At 45.1% G+C, this 23,049-nt stretch overlaps 1 protein-coding gene across 14 annotated transcripts in view; it reads left to right on the forward strand.

Moving 5' to 3' along the window:
* The window catches only part of SLTM (SAFB like transcription modulator), a 127,705-nt gene that overhangs the window by 96,529 nt on the left and 8,127 nt on the right, over positions 1–23,049 (forward strand). For all 14 annotated transcript variants that reach the window (XM_069765911.1, XM_069765907.1, XM_069765900.1 and 11 more), the window contains 8 exons: positions 2,790–2,899; positions 4,891–5,040; positions 5,121–5,227; positions 5,313–5,470; positions 5,763–5,854; positions 15,289–15,452; positions 15,785–15,965; positions 19,396–19,520. In XM_069765911.1, the coding sequence (XP_069622012.1) occupies positions 2,790–2,899; positions 4,891–5,040; positions 5,121–5,227; positions 5,313–5,470; positions 5,763–5,854; positions 15,289–15,452; positions 15,785–15,965; positions 19,396–19,520 (1,087 nt within the window). The remainder of the gene's footprint in view (positions 1–2,789; positions 2,900–4,890; positions 5,041–5,120; positions 5,228–5,312; positions 5,471–5,762; positions 5,855–15,288; positions 15,453–15,784; positions 15,966–19,395; positions 19,521–23,049) is intronic.

The following is a 23,049-nucleotide window of genomic DNA, read 5'->3' on the forward strand; positions in this document are numbered from 1 at the left end:
GGGAATATGTTGGAATTGACAAGACTTATTTCTCAGAGGGCCCAACCTCTGAATGAAGGTTGCTGATGACTGTTTCAGGGTGGTGACATCGGCTGCATTAAGGACAACAAACAGCCTCTGCCCTTTATGATGTCTCTTTGGATTATCCCACTATTTACTGGGAATGTTCAAACTAAACCTACTGAAAGACTATAATAAATATATACAGAAAGATGGGGACACTTTAAAGTTTGTTAGAAAAGCTGTTTATTACATTAGACATTTATTTTTACAATAATCTTCGTTTCGGATCATCCCTTAACCCATTTCCGACATCAGGCGTAAATGTACACAGATTTTGGACTCCCATCTTTTCCGGCACACATCAGCTATTTTGAACAGCTGAGAAGTGCAGCTAACAGCCGTGGAACGAATCTCCAGCCATCCTTGGCTGTTAACTAGTTAAGTGCCACTGTCCAACTCTGATACGGCATTTAACGCATGCTTCCGGCAAGCGCGCTGGAGATCCCACCCATTGGGAATGTCACGTGATCGCGGGTCACCGATGGGTGTTTTTCTTTTTTTCCCACCACTTTAAATAAAAAAGAACATAGACATGTGTGGTGTCTATGAACTTGTAATGACCTGGAGAATCGTAATGACAGGTCAATTTTAGCATTTAGTGAACATAGTAAAAACAAACTGTAGGATTGCACTTTTTTTATTGCAATTTCACTGCACTTAGAATTTTTTTTCCCGTTTTCCAGTACACGATATGTTAAAACCAATGGTGGTGTTCAAAAGTACAACTCGTCCCGCCAAAAAAAAAACAAGCCCTCACATGGCCAAATTGACCAATGTGGCTCTGGGAAGGAGGGGAGCAAAAAATGAAAATGCAGAACCAAAAATACCTCTGGTCATTAAGGGCTTAAAGGTAACTGCATACTTACAGAAAACCTGCACCTAATGAAAAACCTGAGGAGCTTTAACGCAACGTGTCACTTCAGATAACGCTATTAACCGGAAAATATAGTGTTACTCTGCAGGATAATAGCATTGAAAAGATGCCTGGCCACTGTACTGAAATTGCAGCACCTGGGTGAAAGTAAGGTTTTTGTTTTGTTCTCCCCCTCCCCTAGGAGCCACCAGCTTTCGCATATGGGTGTACACACGTCCTGGCACTTTGACAGCCCTCTCATTGGCGCAGAATCGCTTGTCGAGGTGCCAGAGCGTGCCAACCGCCGCCGCTCTTATTCGGCATGCTTATTACTGAAAACCATTGGCTACCGGAAGGAATAGTTAATTTTCTCTGAGTGCCCCAATTTTAGTTGGTCAGCACCTTGTAGATTACTGACGTTATACGCATGACCCATCATTTTGTCACATCTGTTGTATAGATTACATAAAATAAGCACATTTAGTAACTTAAATTCCAGTTAAAAAAATAAAACTATCCTGTAAAAAAATGGTTTGTTTTTTTTAAAGTAAAGGTGTCGCCTGGCGTTCATAGGGTCTGGCAATGGTCAATGTAATGAGCTTCATGCTGCTCGTCACTAAGGCTAGGTTCACATTTGTGGTTGAGTCCGCAGCCTTTCCTATGCAGCCGCATGGCAAAACGCAACATTTTTTTTCCCGCATCAACTTACGCATTACTGATAAAAAAAAAAAAATAAATAAATAAAAAAAATTGTTTGCATGCGTTAACGTTGTTTATGCGCATGCGTTTGTTATGAAAGTTTTTCAAGAACTTAATTGACACAATGGGCGTGGCTCATGGGATTTCTGTATATAGACCCTTGTGCAAACGCAATCGAACGCATGTCCTTGCGTTCCCATAGACTGTACTGCGTTGTTTTGATGTGCTCCTTCTGCAAGCGTACACATGCGTACGGCGGCGGAAATCATGGTGCGTCAGCCGCACACCGCGAAAATACGCATGCGTAAGCAAATGTTGGCGAACACATGCACCTGCGTATACAATGTCAAAGATAGGAATTCAAGACGCATGCGGATGTATGCATCAGAAATTCTGCGGACACAACCGCAAATGTGAAACAAGCCTTAGGCTATGTTCACACTTTGCGGATTCCACTGCGGATTTTTCCGCAGCAGAATTCCAAAATCCGCAGTGAAAACCCGTTGCGGTTTTTACTGCGGATTTATCGCGGTTTTTACTGCGTTTTCTTCTGCGGATTTTCATCTGCAGTTTTCTATTGGAGCAGGTGAAAATCCGCAGAAAAGAAGTGACATGCTGCGGAATGTAATCCGCAGCGTTTCCGCGCGGATTTTTCTGCAGCATGTGCACAGCGTTTTTTGTTTCCCATAGGTTTACATTGGAATGTAAACTCATGGGAAACTGCTGCGGATCCGCAGCAGTCAAATCCGCTGCGGATCCGCAGCAAAATCCGCAAAGTGTGAACATAGCCTTACAGAGCCAGAGCTCTGCCTAGTGTGACCTCTGATCTGCATCATTATATTTATTGGGGACTCCTCGGCATAGTGATTCAGTTTGCTGTAAACTGCGCATGTGACCTGCGCTCAGCAGTATGGAGGTCTCACTAATAAGCCGAGTGCTGCTGGTTACATTTGCTCACTTATTCCCCACTTGAACACATGGTTGGGGCCATACTATGCAAGAAAATGTGCACACTACACAATGGATCTATTGTGTGCAAACCTTTCTACACAGAGCTATAAGCCTTTCACCAGCCTTAAAGTTGTGTAAAGACTCCATACCGCACAACCTTGTATAGCTTGTCTATTTTGGAAATGCTGCCTTCCATTTATAATTCTGAAATCCTGTTTTAAAGGAAGTGTTAGTGGCACAAGTGGAAGCTCAGTAAGGAATCTCTGGGTCAGTGGACTTTCATCTAATACAAAGGCTGCAGATTTGAAGAATCTTTTTGGGAAATATGGAAAGGTATGTGAAGGGTCTGCTAATTATGGCAGAATGTAATTTTGTTCTTGTGGGCATTTATTTACTCAGGTTAATGGCAATATGTAGATTTTTAGTATTGGTATTTACTGCAGAGTCTTTTTGGGCTTCCTAAGGGTATGTGCAGACTATCAGTAAATGCTCCTGGTTGGACGCTACGTACTTGCGAGCATCCAACCCGCAGCTTCCAAATGTTACAGCGTAGTGGATATTTCAAGAAATCCCATGTCCACTATGCGTGCAGTGACTCCTTTGTATCACCTGTGGAGACGGACATGCGGCACATCTTTCCAGACCACAGCATGTCTGTCTTGCGGAGACGCAAGTCCCCACACAATAAATGTCAACCATACAATGTATTGGACTTAATGAATCTGCACGGATCAATGAATGCATGTGGATTCATCTGCGTTCAATAGACGGCAGCGCTTTAGACTCGGCGGACATGTGCTGCTTCCAAACTGGTGACAATTCCTGAAAGTGTGCACATACCCTTACAAATGAGCCATATTGAAAAAAAAAGATAGTTTTGTGTTTGTTTGTTTTTTTATTTTATGTGACACGTACGTATACTCGTTAATAGTGATGAGCGAGAATACTCGTTGCTGGGTTTTCCTGAGCACGCTCGGCTGGTCTCCGAGTAATTTGTAACTGCTTGGTGATTTAGTTTTTTGTTGATGCAGCTGCATGATTTACTTCTCCAAGCCAGCCTGAGTAGATCAGAGACCACCCGAGCATGCTCGGGAAAACCCGAGCAACGAGTACCGTATTTTCTGGTGTATAAGACAACTGGGCGTATAAGACGACCCCCAACTTTTCCATATAAAATATGGAATTTGGGATATACCTGCCGTATAAGACGGGGGTCATCTTATACACCCAGTCATCGTATATGGCGTGTGGTTTCCAGGGTCTGGAGGAGAGGAGACTCTCCTTCAGGCCCTGGGATCCATATTCATGTAAAAAATAAAGAATAAAAATAAAAAACATGGATATACTCACCCTCGGACGGCCCCTGGCTCACAGCGCTTCTAGCGTCTGCCTCCGTTCCTGAGAATGCAGAGAGTGAAGGACCTTCGATGACGCCGCGGTCAGGTGATCGGTCACCTGACTGTGACGCCATCGAAGGTCCTTCACTCACTGCATTCTTAAAAACTGAGGCAGACGCTTGCAGCGCTGAGAGCCAGGGGCCGTCCGAGGGTGAGTATATCCATGTTTTTTATTATAATTTTTTTACATGAATATGGATCCCAGGGTCTGAAAAAGAGACCCTGGGAACCACACGCCAACATCCAGGATCGCTCCCTGCACATGCCGTGCCCGGCGTATAAGACGACCCCCGACTTTTGGGACAATTTTTAGGGGTCAAAGAGTCGTCTTATACGCCGGAAAATACGGTATACTCTCTCATCACTACTCGTTAACAATCAAACCAGATTTGTCCGAACATTAGAAGACATTCATATTGAGAAACCGACCCAAAAAATGACATTGAATATAATTACACCACTTTTCTTCTTTACCACCTCAGCACTTACAAATCAGATTATTTTTATTACAAAGACAGGTTTTGTTTAAGCAGTGTAACCTCCCAATTACAGGGTTATGGAGAGTTCAGAGACTATATAGCTCCTCCGTTCATCCTAATGTTGGTGATTTGTCAGTGAATACGTTTCCTGCATACATCAGGTGGATGGTTCCTTGATCATTTATTCTCCATGGGAGGTGTTTAGCAGCTGCCTGTTCATCGGTCCCCATTCAAAAACCCATGCTCTACTGGTCCAAGGGAGTTTGTATATGGCTGAGTCAGGAAGACTATTGTTGGCGTGAACTCATGTTCGACGGCTATCTTATCTATGGCCATCTGAACTTTCACATTTAGTAAAACTATAGAAAAATCACAAATGCAAGTTGATATCAATATTTCATGAGTGTTTCCATCTTTTTTTTCATATATTACATTTTTATCCCTCCAGGTTCTGAGTGCCAAAGTAGTTACCAATGCAAGGAGTCCAGGGGCAAAATGCTATGGGATTGTTACGATGTCATGTAGTTCTGACGTTTCCAGATGTATCTCTCACCTACATCGCACAGAATTGCATGGCCAGCAGATATCGGTGGAAAAGGTGCCCTTTTTTCTAGTTGTACTTTGAGTAGCTCTCCCTAAACTATAAGACTTGCATTAATCATTTTTATTCCACTCCAGTGGAAGAGTGATCCTTCAAGAAGAGATCAGAAAGAAGGCGATGAGAAAACTGGGTCTGGCAGAACTTCTGGTGACAGGAAATCATCTGGTGGAGACAAGAGTAGCAGGTAAAAATCCCACTTGTGATTTTAGTATGAACTATATTGGTTTCACCAATTTGGGATTTAAAGTGATTATTTTCTTTCTGCGAAGGCCCAGAAGTTCTTCTAAGAGAGATGACAACAAATCTGACAAAACTTCTGATAAGAAGGATGGTAAAGATTCCAAGAAGGATAGTAAAGATAGTGGTGATAAAGCTGGAAGTTCTGCCCACGATCATGGAGACAAAAATGAAGAAAGGAAACGGCCAGGTAAGAAAAGTTTAAATTGTGCTTCACCCAGCAGGTTGCCCAGTTTTCCCACTACGGGCAGCTTACTCAAACTCAGTGGTGGCATGCAGTAAGCCTCTTAGCGGCCTTTGCTTTTTGCAGTAGGCAGAATTTAATCATAATATTTGGGTGGGGAAGAAGCAGCTCAGACCTCTGCATATTACAGATTTCTATGACGCTATGCAATTATTACCATAGAATGGTAGACCCTAAAACAATGAAGGGGTGACTTATTATTTTTATAGTAATGCAATGTTTTTTAAAATACTTGTAGGCAAAAGCCCAGGTCAGATGGTGGTAATAGACCAGACAAAAGGCGATCAGAGTAACATGCGGCCACAGATGAGAAGAGGAAGATTTGACAAGGTAAGCTTTACCATCAGGGGTTTTTCATGTTTATTTATAATGTACATGTGGGGATTCCCTAGCAACCAGGCAACCCCCACATGTACTTATGCTGGCTATCAGATGTAAAACATAATGTTGCAGAAAAAAAAAACTAAAACTCTGAGCACTAAAAAATACACTGAGGACACCCGAACGTGCTCTAGAAATCTCGAGTAACGAATATTTCTCCTACGCTTCATTGGGGGGACACTGGACCATGGGTGTTATGCTGCTGCCACTAGGAGGACACTAAGTTAACAAATAAAGAATACCTCCTCCCCTGCAGTATACACCCTCCTGCTGGCTCTAAGGCCTGTTTCACATTAGCGTTTCCCTGATCTGCGGTGGGCTGCGGACTTCCTCCGTGAAGTTCCGCCTACTTCTGCATGCAGTTCGCATGCGGCCTGCGTACCTATCTTTAACATTAGGTACGCAGGTCGTGCGGCTGTTTTCGGATGCTGCCGCATGCATCGTTTTGACGATGCGGCGACCAGCGTAGACGCAGCCTGTAGTTTTTTTTTTTTTTCTGCATCGTCAAAACAGCGCATGCGGCACCATCCGCATACTGCCGCACGACCTGCATACCTAATGTTAAAGATAAGTACGCGGGCCGCATGCAGAAGTAGGCGGAGCTAGCGGTGGAGGGCGGGGATTCACGCAGATCAGCCCGCCGCAGATCAGGTAAACGCTAGTGTGAAACTAGCCTAAGTGAACCTGTTCTTGCTTAGTGTCTGTAAAAGGCATTTTCAGACGCCACCGTTTTTTATTTTAATTTTTATTCTATTTTTTTCTTAACGGAGCGAATGGGGGCGACAAACCCTTTCTAGGTTCCGATCTCCCCAGAATCATCAACAGGTAAGTACGTGGAGCGTCCCTCCCGTATCCTTTCCTGCAACGTTGGATGCCAGCCCTGAGCTCACCTTACGTGCGACGGTTCCTTCGCATTCCGATCACATGGAGTAACCCTCCATCTACCTCTCCTGGAGCCAGGTGCATAGCTGGACATAATATGTATGGCGTCCGTGCAGCCCCCCACTGCATCACCACTGATAGAGTGGATGACGCAAGGCGGCAGAAGCTCTCCACCCCCTCCCTGACTATGGCGACGGTGGATTGAGCATCTGCCCACCGCATCTACCGTGAGTACACTGTGGGTCCTGGTCCCTGGGGCATGGAAGGTCCGCACCTCTACAGGGCTATAGCCCGGGTCCGTGGGTAGTCCGCAGCGCTGATTTTAAATAAAGGAGTGCGGCTGAGGAATGCAACTAATAGCGGTCGCGACCTGCAACTGCAAGTTTTTAAATTTAGCCTCCGGCTTCTACCCTTCATACAGGCCGGAGTTTTTGGCCACGCCCACCGGCAATTACCGCAGCCCATCTTTCCTGGCGCTTCTCGTTCCCTGAGAAGCGCTCACAGATCTTGGCGGCCATCTTGGGACACCCACAGGGCTGATGCTGCAGCGCTGCTCCATCTTTTCCAATCACAGCCTTCAGGACCATACACTGCGGACCTCCCCTGGGGACTCGAGACACAGGACCTGGGTAAGCTGCAGAAACATGGCTTAACCCTTCCCCTGCTAGTAAGCACTCTCCTCAAGGCTACTATGTATCAATCAAGGACTCACAAAGTGTCTGGGAAAACCCACACTGTGTTCTTCGCTGCATGTACCTCTTGTAAGGTCTCATTATCCCGGGGTCACAATACTGCATTGTGCACAGCTTGTGAACCGGTGACTGTTCAGGACCCACCTGTTACTGATACCGAACTCGGTGAGCCTGGTCCCCCTTAGCGGGCTACCTCCCTTACCCGGTCTATGGCATCCCTGGCAAAAGTTAGACTCCTTCCGAGACCCTCCCTCTAACCAGGGCACTCTTACGGACGACGCTTCCGATCGTCAGAACCCCTCGTACTCTAGGGGTCATACCTTGCCAAGGAGCTCTCGCTCTTCCAGGAAAAGGACTCATGCCATATCCCCAGACCATTACCGGGAATCGGGTTCTGAGAGCTCCATTTCTCGCGCCCCTTCCATTGGGGCTAGTAGAGAACCTGTTTCAGAGGACAATTCTGACATGTTCCTAGATCAGGAATTTCATCACGATCAGGAGACTCTGAGTCAGTGAATAAGACCTTAAAGTTTGAGGAGGAACCTTAATTTAAAACGGATCATGTCGTGTCCTTTAAGAGGACCAAACGAGCTCAGTGTTCGCCACTCATCCCGAACTTAAGGAAATCGTTGAATCTCACAGGATCCGTCCAGATAAACGATTCATAGGGCAGAAGCCCATGGAATCAAAATATTCCTTTGCCCAGGATCTAAGAAAAGATTGGTTGCAATCTCCCTTGCTACTAAATCTGTCTTACCCTCTTCGGAGAGTGCCTCGATTAAAAATCCAACCGATCGACAATATGGCGCGCTCAGCTTTTGAAGCCTCAGCAGCCGCACTCTTCCCATCCTTTGCCGCTACGTGGGTGGCTAAGGTTATGACCCACTAGGCTGAAGTTTTGTCTGCAGCGGTACTGGATACCAATCTTACTCCCCCCACCCCACGAGATAGCAGACCTCGCTACTCAGATAGCCAGAGCTGGAGATTTTGTAGTGACCACGTCTCTGGATGCTGTTAACTGTGCTTCGCAAGCAGCAGCAAACAACATCCCCATCTGGAGGTCTTTATGGCTCAGGGACTGGCGTGCAGATTCTGCTTCCAAAAAGTCATTGACTTCTCTTCCATATCAGAGCAGTCGCCTCTTTGTTGAAAAGCTCGACCAATTAATTTCCGATGCCACTGGAGGGAAGAGTAAGTTTCTTCCACAACAGAGACCTTTTCGGCCCTTTCGGAACCAGCAGCTGCAGACTCGGTCTCGATTCTCCCCCCCCCTTGCTGCAACTCAAATTGGACCTCTTACAAACCCTCCCCTTCTTGGAGAGGCAGGCCTAGGCAGTCAGGATCCAGGGGGTCCAGACCGGGCAGGTCTCCCACACAGACTCCCTGCGGTATCCAGAGGGCACCCTCAAAGTAGGCGGCCGCCTGCTTTCCTTCTCCGACGCGTGGCTCTCGGTCATTCACGAATGGGTCCGCGATCTAGTGTCCTTCGGATACAAGATAAAATTCTCCTCTCTTCCACCAAATCGTTGTTCCTGTCTTCTCCTTCCAGAGCTAAGGCATCATTTCTTCCAAGCTATAAGCTCTGAGAAAGGACGGAGTTATTATTCCGGTCCCTCAAAGCGAAAGGTTTTAAGGTTTTTATTCAAACCTCTTCATTGTTCCAAAGAAGGACGGTACAGTAAGGCCCATACTAAACCTAACACTGCTGAACAAGTTCGTCAGGGTGTGACTTCCCCAGTACCGGCTCAGCGAATTTCCTTTCTAGGAATGATATTGGACTCGTCCCAGGGGTTGGTACTTCCTCCCCCCGAAAAGATCTGTCTTACAGCGGGAAGCTCAGCAGCTCTCCCAACCTCACACTCACTCTCTGCGTTTCAGTATGAGAGTCCTCGGCAGGATGGTAGCAGTCATGGAGGCGGTCCCATTCGCTCAGTTACACCTCCGCCCCTTACAACATGTCCTCCTGGCTGTGTGGGACAGGAACCTGTTCTCTCTCGATCGTCGTTTCCTCCTTCCCCAGTGAGTCAGTCAGTCTTTCAGGTGGTGGACGTTAAGGTACTCCCTGAATCAAGGGAGGTCCTTTCTCCCAGTACATTGGCTAGTTGTGACAACAGTTGCCAGTCTTCTAGGCTGGGGAGCGGTGTTCCACCATCACACTGCTAAGGGCCGCTGTTTCTCCAGGAAGCACGCCTGCCGATCAACATCCTGGAAATACAGTCAATCAGGTTGGCACTTCTCCAATTTCATCCCTTCCTAGCGGGTCGTCCCATCAGGATTCAGTCCGACAATGCCACGGCAGTGGCATACATCAACCGGCAGGGAGGAACACGCAGCAAGGCAGCCATGACACAGGTAGGCCACATTCTCCGTTGGGCCGAGGAAAGCCCAATGATCTCAGCAGTTCACATCCCGGGAGTGGAAAATTGGGAGGCGGATTTTCTCAGCCATCAAGGTCTCGACTCCAGGGAGTGGTCTCTCCATCTGGAGATCTTCACCCAGATCTGCTGTCGTTGGGGAACCGCGGACGTGGATCTGATGGCCTCACAGCTAAATACCAAGGTTCCCGATTTTCATAGGTCGGTCCCACGATCCGGCAGACATCGGGGCAGACGCACTCGTTCACTCGTGGCAGCAGTTCCGACTTCCGTACATATTTCCACCGCTTCCCTTACTACCGAGAGTCACCAAGAAGATCCGAGCGGAGGGGATACTAGTAATCCTGATTGCGCTAGACTGGCCGTGCAGGGCCTGGTGCGCCGAACTAGTTCAACTAGTCGCCGATGTCCCTTGGCGGTTACTGAATCGCGCAGACTTGTTGTCCTAGGGCCCCATTTACCACCAGAACTCCGAGGCCCTGTGTTTGACGGCATGGCCGTTGAGTCCTGGCTGCTAACAGGCAGGCTTCTCTCAGGAAGTCATTTCTACTATGATCAGCGCTAGAAAGCCTACATCTATGCGTGTTTATCATTGCATTTGGAAGACCTTCTCATTGTGCAAAGACCGGGGACGCTCTTCTCTTGAATTTTCCATTCCTTCCATCCTCTAATTTCTTCAACTGGGTTTGGACTTGGGTCTTGCCCTTAGTTCTCTCAAGGGTCAGATTTCAGCCTTGTCAGTCCTGTTACAACATAGAATTGCCAACAGATTACAGGTAAAGACGTTCATTCAGGGAGTCTCCCATGTGCCGCCATATAAGATGCCGTTGGAACCATGGGACCTTAATTTGGTCCTCGAAGTCTTGCAGGAGGCCCCTTTTGAACCTCTGCCAGAAGTTTCCCTGTCTTTTCTGTCATGGAAAGTTTCTCTTCTGGTTGCGGTTGCGTCCATTCGACGAGTCTCAGAACTGGCGGCTTTGTCTTGTCAAGTTCCTTTCCTCATTTTTCATCAAGATAAGGTGGTTCTGAGAACATCCCAGTCTTTTCTACCAAGAGTTGTCTCATCTTTCCACCTCAATGAGGAAATTGTCTTGCCTTCACTTTGCCCGGCACCAGTACATCGCACCGAAAAGGCTCTTCACACACTGGATTTAGTGAGAGCTCTTAGGAGATACGTCTCGAGGACGGCGTTGTTCCGCAGGTCAGATGCCCTTTTTGTGCTCCCGGAAGGGCCAAGGAAAAGTCTAAGGCTAGGGTCACATTGCGTTAGTGCAACCCGTTTAGAGCTAGCGGGTTGCGCTAACGCAATGTTTTTATCGGGGCAGCGTCCCGGGGTCGCGATAACGTCCCCGCTCTCGCAGATCTGCGAGAGCGGGGAACGGACCGCGGGCGCGCCTCAGACGCTGCGAGCAGCGTCCGCGGCGCGCCAGGAAACACCGGCGTGTCGCTAGCGCGTTCCCATTGCCGTGAATGGGCACGCTAACGGACAGCGTTGCACGACGTTAATTTCGCCGTGCAACGCTGTCCGTTAGCGCTTTCCCATTAATGCAATGGGAACCAAGCCTAACCGCTTCCAAGGCTACGATAGCCAAGTGGATTCGTTCAGCTATCCAGGAGTCGTACCGAGTTAGAGGTCACCCCGTCCCAGCAGGGATTAAGGCTCATTCTACTCGGTCAGTGGGTGCGTCTTGGGCCATCCGGCACCAGGCATCGGCAGCACAAGTTTGCAGAGCTGAGACTTGGTCCAGCATGCATACATTTACAAAACATTACCATGTCCATTCTCAGGCCTTGGCAGATGCGTCCGTCGGCAGACAAATGTTGCAGGCGGCAGTGCCGCATCTGTAACTTGTTGGTACAAGGAACAACTCCAGTTGGTTGTTCCCCACCCAGGGACTGCTTTAGGACGTCCCATGGTCCTGTGTCCCCCAATGAGGGGTAGGAGAAATAGGGATTTTTGTGTACTCACTGTAAAATCCTTTTCTCCGAGCCAATCATTAAGGAGACAGCACCCACCCTGTTAGCCTATGGCTTTGGTTTTCTGTGTTGACTTGGTCTTGACATAGTTCATCCTTGATAAATGTTAAGCTACTACTGCTTTGTTACCGAACTGGTTTACTTAGAGCCAGCAGGAGGGCGTATACTGCAGGGGAGGAGGTATTCTTTTTTTTAACTTAGTGTCGTCGTAGTGGCAGCAGCATAAAACCTATGGTCCTGTGTCCCCCAATAATTGGCTCGTAGACAAGGATTTTACGGTGAGTACACACAAATCCCTATATTTGCTCATCGCTATTTATTAACCCTTGTGCTTCACATGAACTGAAGCAGTGTGGAAGGAAAAAATAAACATTTTAACTTCCCCCCCCACACAAAATTTTACTTCAAAGGCATTTTTTTTTTCTTAAAAGAGGGGGTATCAGGAGAAAATGAGCCACAATATTTGTTGTGCAATTTTGTAGATTCTCTGATGTGCCTAAACAGTGGAAACCCCCTACAAGTGACCCCATTTTGGAAACTAGACCCGTCAAGAGACTTTTCTAGATGTTTGATGAGCACCTTAAACACCCAGGTGCTAAACATAAGTTTATAACGTAGAGCTGTTAAAATTAAAAATTACATTTTCACACAAGTGGGTAAAATGGTCACCAGAATTTCTCACAATTTCTACTAAATATAGAAATACCCCATACGTGGCTGTACAGCACTTCTTAAGCCATACTCAGTCTCGGCAGGGATAGAGTGCAGATTTTTCTAGAATAGTTTGCAGACTCCATATACAGAGCCCCTAAATGCTAGAGAGCATTCTTTTCCTCAAGTGACCCCATTATGGAAATTATACCCCTGCCAAATGTGAACGCTAAAGGTGGTTTATGCACACTGGGGCTCAGATTTAGATTTGAGCGTGCATAATTCGCTGAATTTCTTTGGGGGTCAAGGGGCCGTTTTGCTTTTCCAGAGCTTTTGTACTACCAGTAACATGGAAGCCCCCTATATTTCTATTAACAGATGACGGACCTGAGTGGGGACTTGCTTTTTTTTTGTGGATTGAGTGGAAGCTTTTATTGGGAACATTTTGCATAATGTTTGGGAACAAGTTTATACAGCGCTGTATGCTGAGAACTTACTTTGGCGTCTCCATCTAAATCTCCCGAGTGACACGACAGCTGAAACCCCCGAGGGATTCAATCATTGAGTTAGCAGAGTTACTCTGGACTCCGTCTGGCCTCTGTTCAGCGTTGTCCTTTCAGAGGTGCACAAACTATGGTGGAACACATTTTTATGCATGCCTAAAAAGAGGGACACCGCTGGATCGCAGGTTCTATGGCGTCTACAGTGCCTCCATCTGCCTCATTCTAGGGAATCCTCTGCAGTCGATTCTGTCTGAATCGCATATTTCAGAGATTTAGGCTATGTGCACACATTCAGGATTTCTTGCAGAAAATTCCTGAGAATTCCGGACATTTTCTGCAAGAAATCCGCAAGAAAACCGCATGCGTTTTTGATGCGGTTTTGACGCGGTTTTTTCCGGACACTTCCCAATGCATTTTGGAGTGGGAAATCCGCAAAAAAAAACAAAAAACGGAAAATTAATGAACATGCTGCGTTTTTTTTTTTTTCGCGGAAAAAAACGCATCATGTGCACAAAACATGCGGAATTCATTCTAAATGATGGGATGCTTATTGTATGCGGTTTTTATCGGGAAAAACCGCGAAAAAACAGCAACGTGTGAACACAGCCTTACACATTGAAACCACGGTGTGAGTGCACGGTAAATTCGCAGATTTTGAGGCAGAATTAACAAATCCACAGCAGATGATGAATGTTTTATTTTTCGCCATTCATTGTGCGGTATAATTGATTAGATTACTTTATTCTTTGGGTCTGTGCGATTACAGCGATGCCAGACTTATATCGGGTTTCTATGATTGGCTGCTGTCACTCACTTGAAAAAACGCTTTTTATTGGAAGAAGTTTATTCATCACCATATTTTGAGCAATAATTTTTTACAAATTTCCATTGATAGTTATGTGAGGGTTTATTTTTTGCGAGACAAGTTGACAAAAAACATTTTCAGTCACAATGTTTTTGGATTACTTTCTATTCCGATTTTTGTGGAGGACAAACACCAGCAATTGAGGTGTGAGTCTAAAATTGATAAGGCCGGTGTCACATTTGCGGTTGTGTCCGCAGCGTTTGACGCATACATCCACATGCGTCTTGATTTCCTATCTTTAATATTGTAGACGCAGGTGCATGCGTTCGCCTGCGTTTGCTTACGCATGCGTTTTTTCGCTGTGTGCGGTTGACACACCATGTTAGAATTTTTTGGGCATCATATTTCCGCCGCCATACACATGCAGAAGGAGTGCGTCAAAACAACTCATTAGTCTATGGGAACGCAAGGACATGGGTTCGCTTACGTTTGCACAAGGGTCTACACACAGAAATCCCATGAGCCACGCCAATTGGGCGTAGCTTGTCAAGGAAATTCTCCTTGAAAAATGTTTTCATAACAAACGCATGTGCATAAACAGCGCAAACTCATGCAACAATGCGTGCAAACTTTGCTGTTTTGATGTATATGAATAATAGTGTGTAAAATCCAGATCCAGGTCCCCACCCCCCTCGCGAACCCTTCCCCCTTCCTGCTGTGATTAAAATACTCACCCAGCTCCCGGCTGCTTCCTGTCCTGGTCGCACCTTGTACTGTATGAGCGGTAACGTGGGGCCGCTCATTTACAGTAATGAATATGTGGCTCCACCTCCCATAGGGGTGGAGCCGCATATTCATTACTGTAAATGAGCGGCCCCACGTGACCGCTCATACAGTACAAGGTGCGGCCTTGACAGGAAGCAGCGAGGGAGCCGGGAGCTGGGTGAGTATTTTAATCACAGCGAGAGGGGGGGGGGGGGGGGGACCTGGATCTGGATTTTACACACTATTATTCATATCTTCTCTACAGCAAACGCTGCTGCAGGGAAGATATCAATGTGGCTTCAGCACGATGCAGGGGACAGCGCTAAACTTTAGCGCTGTCTCTGGCACAGTACGTGTGGTACCCAGTGGGCACAAACGCAGCGGTACACGGACACAGATAATTCCGGTACCGATTTTTACGGTACCGGAATTATCTGGACGTGTGAGACTGCCCTTATTCTACTTTTTGTTCGGCGGTTTGATGATGAAGCATTTTTTTTTGCTTTGTGTGTTTCAGCATCTAGCGCCCCAAGGCGGTTACTTCTTGGCCTGACATAGCCCGTCCTGGTGCCGGAACTGACACCCAGCCAGGACGGGCTATCTCCTTCATTGCACGTTAAGGGGTTAAACAGTGAATCTCATCTAATTATCTGGTTGTGTGGAAAACAAATATTTACAATTGTCATGTAAGATATTTTGAAGACTGATTCAGTTTACTTAATTTGCATTTTAGATGAGACCAAGAGAGAGATTTATCCCAAATAAGCCAAAATTCCATGAATTCCGGGATAAAAAGGATATTATATCATTTCAAACAATGAAAGCCCAGAAACTAAGAGAAAATGTTGAACGTCTGGAGAGGTTACATCGATATCACAGGGCAGTGGAGCTGCGGAGGTAACGTGTATATACACAACTAACCATTTGTTTTCGGTTTGGAACACTGATCGCAGTGACTCAGATATTTTGCGTTGTAATGACCAAACACATTTTTGTGATTTGAAGGTCCAGTTTTTACACTATATGAACATGGCCATGTTGTGTTAGAAACTGAACTCGTTATCCCTAGAACAAAGGTTACATAAACACAGTTCATGTGACAGTGAGGCTTCAAGAGTCTTAATTCTGTATTTAATAAATTTAATTTGCTCTATTCTAGCCCAATTATTTTATTGTGTTTACTAATTGTTTGTAAAATGTATAACAATGGGTATATATATGCAATTTAGGCGCCGAGAAATGGCTGAGAGGGAGCGCCGTGACAGAGAGAGGGATCGCATAATGCGTGAACGTGAAGAACTTGACCGCTTGCAAAGAGAGCGAGAAAGATTAGAAATAGAAAGGCAGAAGTTGGAGCGGGAAAGAATGGAGCGAGAACGTCTCGAGAAAGAGCGTATTCGTATTGAGCAGGTGAGCATTTGATTCTGCCTAGTCTGTTACATATGCGCTCCAGTGTAAAACGTATGTAGTCATTTTTAACTTTAATTCATGTGGAGAGGGTTAACATACAATATAACACATTTATAAATTACAGTAAACTAACTTGTAGTGACAGACTGATATAGAGGAGGAGAGGTCCCTGCCCTCAAGGATTTACAATCTACTTGGCATTGAGAAAGTAGTCATTAGGTCAGGGGTTGGAGCAGCTCTGGTGGTACTGAGTTGCCAGTAAGGTTGTTGCAGGGTGTAGGCTTTCTTAAAGAGATTTTCTCCCACGTTTGGATCCTTTAGATGCAACCTGAAGACTAATCAGATTGAGGCTCAAATTCTGGAGGATGGGTGGATGCAAAGGGAAAAATCTGTGCGGTGAGAAGAGGTTTTGCGAATTGACTTTTACGTATGTGGCATAGGATGAGGGAGACAGAATATGGATGGCCTTGTAAGTTAATGTTAGAATTTTAAACTGGATTCGCTGGAGAATTAAGTTAGTGAATGGATTGGCAGGAGTAGCGATGGGTGGCTTAATCAGGCAGCATAGTTAAGGTTAGACTGTAGAGGTTGTTTATCATCCACTTTTGCCCTCAGTGCAGTGTCTGTGATTGAGGATTTGCCTAGAGATGTAATTTCCTGCTATTAGAGGCAGTCTTATATATACCCAAGACCATGCATTGGCCTCCCAGACGGCCATACATAAGTCATTTCTGTTTTGGAGAATATTAGATAGCTAAATATTCAGCAGGCATAATCTACTAAAAATGTATAACCACACATACAATATATTAAATATAGTGTGAATAAATATTACGTAAACCTCTATTAAAGGGAATCTGCCAGAAGAATAAACCCTCTTAAGCAGTCTAAATTGGCCTGAGGGTCATAAGGTATCATTTTATTAATTTTTCTGACAAAACCAGATTGCACGGTCAAAAAAAATGTAAAAGTTCCGGGGACCTTGTGGCACTCAACTTAGATGAAGTATGTGCAATGTTTTTGTCCATTGTCGTGTAGCGTGGCACTTGCCATCCATAAAAAAAATACTTTTATTTAATTATCGTTCAAAAAACATTGGTAGTGGACTTCTGGGAATGTGTGGTTGATGTTTTTTTTTCATGTGTAGAAACGCTTCTACGGGACTCTCTATTTTACTATCTACAGGTCCTTCTCAAAAAATTAGCATATAGTGTTAAATTTCATTATTTACCATAATGTAATGATTACAATTAAACTTTCATATATTATAGATTCATTATCCACCAACTGAAATTTGTCAGGTCTTTTATTGTTTTAATACTGATGATTTTGGCATACAACTCCTGATAACCCAAAAAACCTGTCTCAATAAATTAGCATATCAAGAAAAGGTTCTCTAAACGACCTATTACCCTAATCTTCTGAATCAACTAATCAACTCTAAACACATGCAAAAGATACCTGAGGCTTTTATAAACTCCCTGCCTGGTTCATTACTCAAAACCCCCATCATGGGTAAGACTAGCGACCTGACAGATGTCAAGAAGGCCATCATTGACACCCTCAAGCAAGAGGGTAAGACCCAGAAAGAAATTTCTCAACAAATAGGCTGTTCCCAGAGTGCTGTATCAAGGCACCTCAATGGTAAGTCTGTTGGAAGGAAACAATGTGGCAGAAAACGCTGTACAACGAGAAGAGGAGACCGGACCCTGAGGAAGATTGTGGAGAAGGACCGATTCCAGACCTTGGGGAACCTGAGGAAGCAGTGGACTGAGTCTGGTGTGGAAACATCCAGAGCCACCGTGCACAGGCGTGTGCAGGAAATGGGCTACAGGTGCCGCATTCCCCAGGTAAAGCCACTTTTGAGCTACAGAGAAGCAGCACTGGACTGTTGCTAAGTGGTCCCAAGTACTTTTTTCTGATGAAAGCAAATTTTGCATGTCATTCGGAAATCAAGGTGCCAGAGTCTGGAGGAAGACTGGGGAGAAGGAAATGCCAAAATGCCTGAAGTCCAGTGTCAAGTACCCACAGTCAGTGATGGTGTGGGGTGCCATGTCAGCTGCTGGTGTTGGTCCACTGTGTTTCATCAAGGGCAGGGTCAATGCAGCTAGCTATCAGGAGATTTTGGAGCACTTCATGCTTCCATCGGCTGAAATGCTTTATGGAGATGAAGATTTCATTTTTCAGCACGACCTGGCACCTGCTCACAGTGCCAAAACCACTGGTAAATGGTTTACTGACCATGGTATTACTGTGCTCAATTGGCCTGCCAACTCTCCTGACCTGAACCCCATAGAGAATCTGTGGGATATTGTGAAGAGAAAGTTGAGAGACGCAAGACCCAACACTCTGGATGAGCTTAAGGCCGCTATTGAAGCATCCTGGGCCTCCATAACATCTCAGCAGTGTCACAGGCTGATTGCCTCCATGCCACGCCGCATTGAAGCAGTCATTTCTGCCAAAGGATTCCCGACCAAGTATTGAGTGCATAACTGAACATTATTATTTGATGGTTTTTTTGTTTGTTATTAAAAAACACTTTTATTTGATTGGATGGGTGAAATATGCTAATTTATTGAGACAGGATTTTTGGGTTATCAGGAGTTGTATGCCAAAATCATCAGTATTAAAACAATAAAAGACCTGACAAATTTCAGTTGGTGGATAATGAATCTATAATATATGAAAGTTTAATTGTAATCATTACATTATGGTAAATAATGAAATTTAACACTATATGCTAATTTTTTGAGAAGGACCTGTATATTGTGACCCGTAGAATCGTTTGTACACCGGAAACTGCCATTGTCCACAAGCATCCCTCTAGCAATGTTTTTTGATAATTGAATAAGTGTTTTTACAAATGACTGCCACTTATCTGTATTAAACGAATTAAATGGTATTTTTGTGAGCGGATAACGACATTTCCACATAACAATGCTGTCAGCTCAGCTAATCTGCTCCCCCACTTCCACACTGGCCGTTTGTGAGATGAAACTTGGAAGCACTGAGAGGACAACTGCAGCTGCAAATGTGTTTGTAATGAGAGAAAGCTCAGCACTGTTGTACTGTTATAATTGCATATCTCTACCGTGACATCTGGAGAGCAGACTGTCTGTCACTACATGTCTCACACTGGTAATGGCGCCTTTAATTTAATCTGTGGAGGCAGATTCTTTTGAGATCTGTGTCCTGCCCATATATCTTAACAGCTTATTTTCTGATTAAAATAAAGTTAAATTTCTCTGAAGTAATGTCAAATTATGAAGGTATCACTTTCATAAACTTCCTGTGACCTCCATGCCCATATAGACTGCTTAGTAGGGTTGAGCCTGCCGATAGATTCCTTTTTTTTAACAGTTTTTCTGTTTTAAAATTTAAAAATGTACTAATTAAGTCAGACATAACACCTCGCTAAATCCCTCCACAGGAGCGGTACAAGGAAGCTGAGCGCATTGCACGAGAGAGAGAAGCGCTGCGACGTCAGCAGGATCGGCTTCGATTTGAGCAAGAGAAAAGATTTTCTTTAAAGCGTCCACGTGATGTCGATCATAGGTATTTAACCAAGTTTTAAGAAAGTTCCTTTTTGTTATGTAATGAAGGATGAGCTGCAAAATAGCTTTTTAAATAAGTTTTAGACATGTGTGTGGGGATGCTGTAAATTAAGAATTTTATCAAAAATAGATGTAGGATAGGTTTATTAGTTAAAGAAATGCAAATTGAACGAAACAATCAAATTAATATTTGCTGTGACTGTTCTTTTGCATTCAAAACTGCATCAATTCTTCTAGGCATAAAGTGTTAAGTTTTGTAAGATTATAGCCAGGTGTATGAGTAACCAGTTATACCCAACAGGTGATAATCCTTTTCAAATGTACGTTGAAACCCAGTAATTAACAAACAACTGTGTAGGAGGCTTAAATGGGCAACCGAACTCTGCCATAAAAATGTGGTTGTGAAATACCATTTCATGTTACTGGTAATCCACCGTCTAGTCTGAGCACAGCAAGTAGACACAAGGTAGTTATACTGCATCAGCAATGTCTCTCCCAGGTAAAGATTTCAAAGCACATGTGGTTTCAAGCTCTTCTTAAAGATACATCAAGAAATGTGCACATAAGACACATGCATCCAATTGGAAAATGTCCACCAGTGCCTTAAAGGGAAGGTGCCGCAATTTTGTATTAAAAATAATTGTTTATATAAACAATTATTTTTAATAAAAAAAAATTTTTTTTTATCTTTAATATATTTTTTATTATTAATTATTTTTGCAGCCACTGGGCGCCGCCATTTTGCTTTGCAGCAGTGTAAGAGTCCCAGCACGACACTTTCACTGTGCAAATATGGCAGCCCTGGACATAAAAGGCTGCGGTCGGGAGGCGACCCCATAGCTACTATTATAAGCTCAGCTGCTCTCTGCTCTGATGTGGCCACACCCCCTGGGCTGTCTCCACATCACAGCAGAGGCAGGAGATCAGCGCCATCTTGCTTCAGCCTACAGTGGAGTGTACCTGTGAGCTCCACTGTGACTGAGAGCTGTGCTGTTGGAGGGGCAGCTCCATCTGTCTCCCCTCACACTGCCAGCGGCCGTTCCCTGTCCTCTGCTGCCTGGTGTGTGGCTGTAATCCCTAGAGAGGGTGAAGGAGTAGTGCCGTCTGATGTCCTCTATCAGGAGCTGCAGAGAGGTAACAGAGGGGGATGGGGAGGCTCTGTGCTGCTCCGACCTCACTGCAGCTCCTCACAGGACATCAGACCGTGCATCTATCACTATACTATGCTGAGCCATGTATCTAACCTCTCCTGTGTAATACTGTCTGCTGGCCCCTGTATCTAATCCTCTCGTGTGATACTATGCTGAGCCATGCATCTAATCCTCTCCTGTGTGATACTATGCTGAGCCATGCATCTAATCCTATACTGTGTGATATTATGCTGAGCCGTGTATCTAATCCTATACTGTGTGATATTATGCTGAGCCGTGTATCTAATCCTATACTGTGTGATATTATGCTGAGCCGTGTATCTAATCCTATCCTGTGTGATACTGTCTGCTGAGCCGTGTATCTAATCCTATAGTGTGTGATATTATGCGGAGCCGTGTATCTAATCCTCTCTTGTGTGATACTGTCTGGTGAACCGTGTATCTAATCCTCTCCTATGCCCTCCTCTCCCCCTGCATATCTTTCCCCATTGCACACACACCTCAATGCGTGCGATAACAGGAGCTGCGGGCGTCATGCTGTATTAAGGCATTATGTGAGATCTATATGACGGTATTATGTGATCTGTATGGTGGTATTATGCTTGATCAGTATTGTGAGAATTATATGGTGGTAATGTGTGTGATCTATATGGCGGTATTATGTGAAAACACTGGTGGTATTGTGTGATCTATATGGCGGTATTATGTGAGAACACTATGGCAGTATTATCTTCAGAAAGCGGACCCATTCTATGGTGGTTCTGGCTGAGCACCTGCACGCGGGTCTGGGGTAATAGAGGGGGCAGCATGACCTCCAGTTAGGTGTAGTCAGGGGAAGGCTGGTAAGGTAGCTGAAGAGGGGTCTCATTTTTATCGTTACTATATGGCTACATTTCCTTCCCAGCGTCACCCCGACTGCGCCTGTCGCCTCGCTTTCACACATTGCCAGGACAGGATGGAGAAGACAGGATCTGAGGAGGGGAATGGGGTCTTTGCATGCAAAGTCTGGATCAGACCAGGCCATCAATCCGCAGAAATGTTTCCTGGATTTCTGTGGAGCAGATGGTCCATCCATGTGTATAAAAGACAGCGCCCTATGTACAATCTCTGGCTGCTCCGCGCACCAAACAGGGGGCCCCTATAGACCAGCACACTGCTCTCCTGAAATACTCTGTGCTTCTGTCACCCTGCTCCCTCCACCACATATCTCCCAGAATCCTTGCTGCCTGCCATCCTCGGTGACTGTCTACCTGTCAGTATAAGGCTGCTTTCACATTTGCGTCGGGCCGACGTACCGACGCATGCTGTGAAAGAAATGTCCGACGTGGGCAGCGGAAGCAGTCTTATGACGCTTCCGCTGCCCCATTGTAAAGTCTGGGGAGAATGGGGCGAAGTTTCTGCCGTGCATGCGCGGTCGATAATGGAGGACTCGACGCACAAACAAACGTTACATGTAACTTTTTTTGTGGCAGCGGTCCACCAAAACATGACGCAACCTTCGCACGACAGTTACGACGTGTGGCAATACATCGCAATGCGTCGGTAATGTTAGTCTATGGGGAAAAAATCCTGCAGACAACTTTGTAGGATGTGTTTTTTCTCCTGAACGACGCATTGCAACGTACAGCCAACAATGCTAGTGTGAAAGCAGCCTAAGGCTGCCGTCCACGCTCAGTATTTGGTCAGTATTTTACCTCAGTATTTGTAGCTAAAACCAGGAGTGGGTGATAAATGCAGAAGTGGTGCATATGTTTCTATTATACTTTTCCTCTAATTGTTCCTCTCCTGGTTTTGGCTTACAAATACTGAGGTAAAATACTGACCAAATACTGCTAGTGTGACGGCAGCCATACTCTGCAGTCACCAACAAAATGTCTGCTCATTTGGTTCCTGAATATCATCCTCTTATTCCTTAGCAAATGCCCAGAAGGAGAGGAGACATCACACACGTCAGCAGACTCCGCCCATAATTACTGCAGTGCAGTAATGTGAGCTAGTTGTACACTAGGTTTTTCTGAAACTTCAGCAGCTGCTCCCCCTAGTGTTTAAAAGTATTTTTCATATTTTGCTAAATTATAAACAAATGATAATATTTTTTAAGAAAATGTAATCATTAATTCTTTACATTTTTACAATTTCTGAAAAAAAAATTTTTTGATGGCACCTTCCCTTTAAGCTCAGAACTAGCAGCAACCAGTGGGACACAGCTACAACTCGTTTATAGTTTGGAGAATTCTGAACCCTATTTGATCTTCATGGAGTAATTATGGTGAAAAAGGCCATGAAATTCAACTCTGCACAAAACCATAGAATCTTGGGTGCAGAAAATGAATGGCAGCAAGTGCTTCAGACTGATCAGTCAAGCCAGTCGACCTCTGC

The sequence above is a fragment of the Ranitomeya imitator genome, chromosome 4 (genome assembly GCF_032444005.1).
Source record: "Ranitomeya imitator isolate aRanImi1 chromosome 4, aRanImi1.pri, whole genome shotgun sequence".
NCBI classification, from domain to species: domain Eukaryota; kingdom Metazoa; phylum Chordata; class Amphibia; order Anura; family Dendrobatidae; genus Ranitomeya; species Ranitomeya imitator.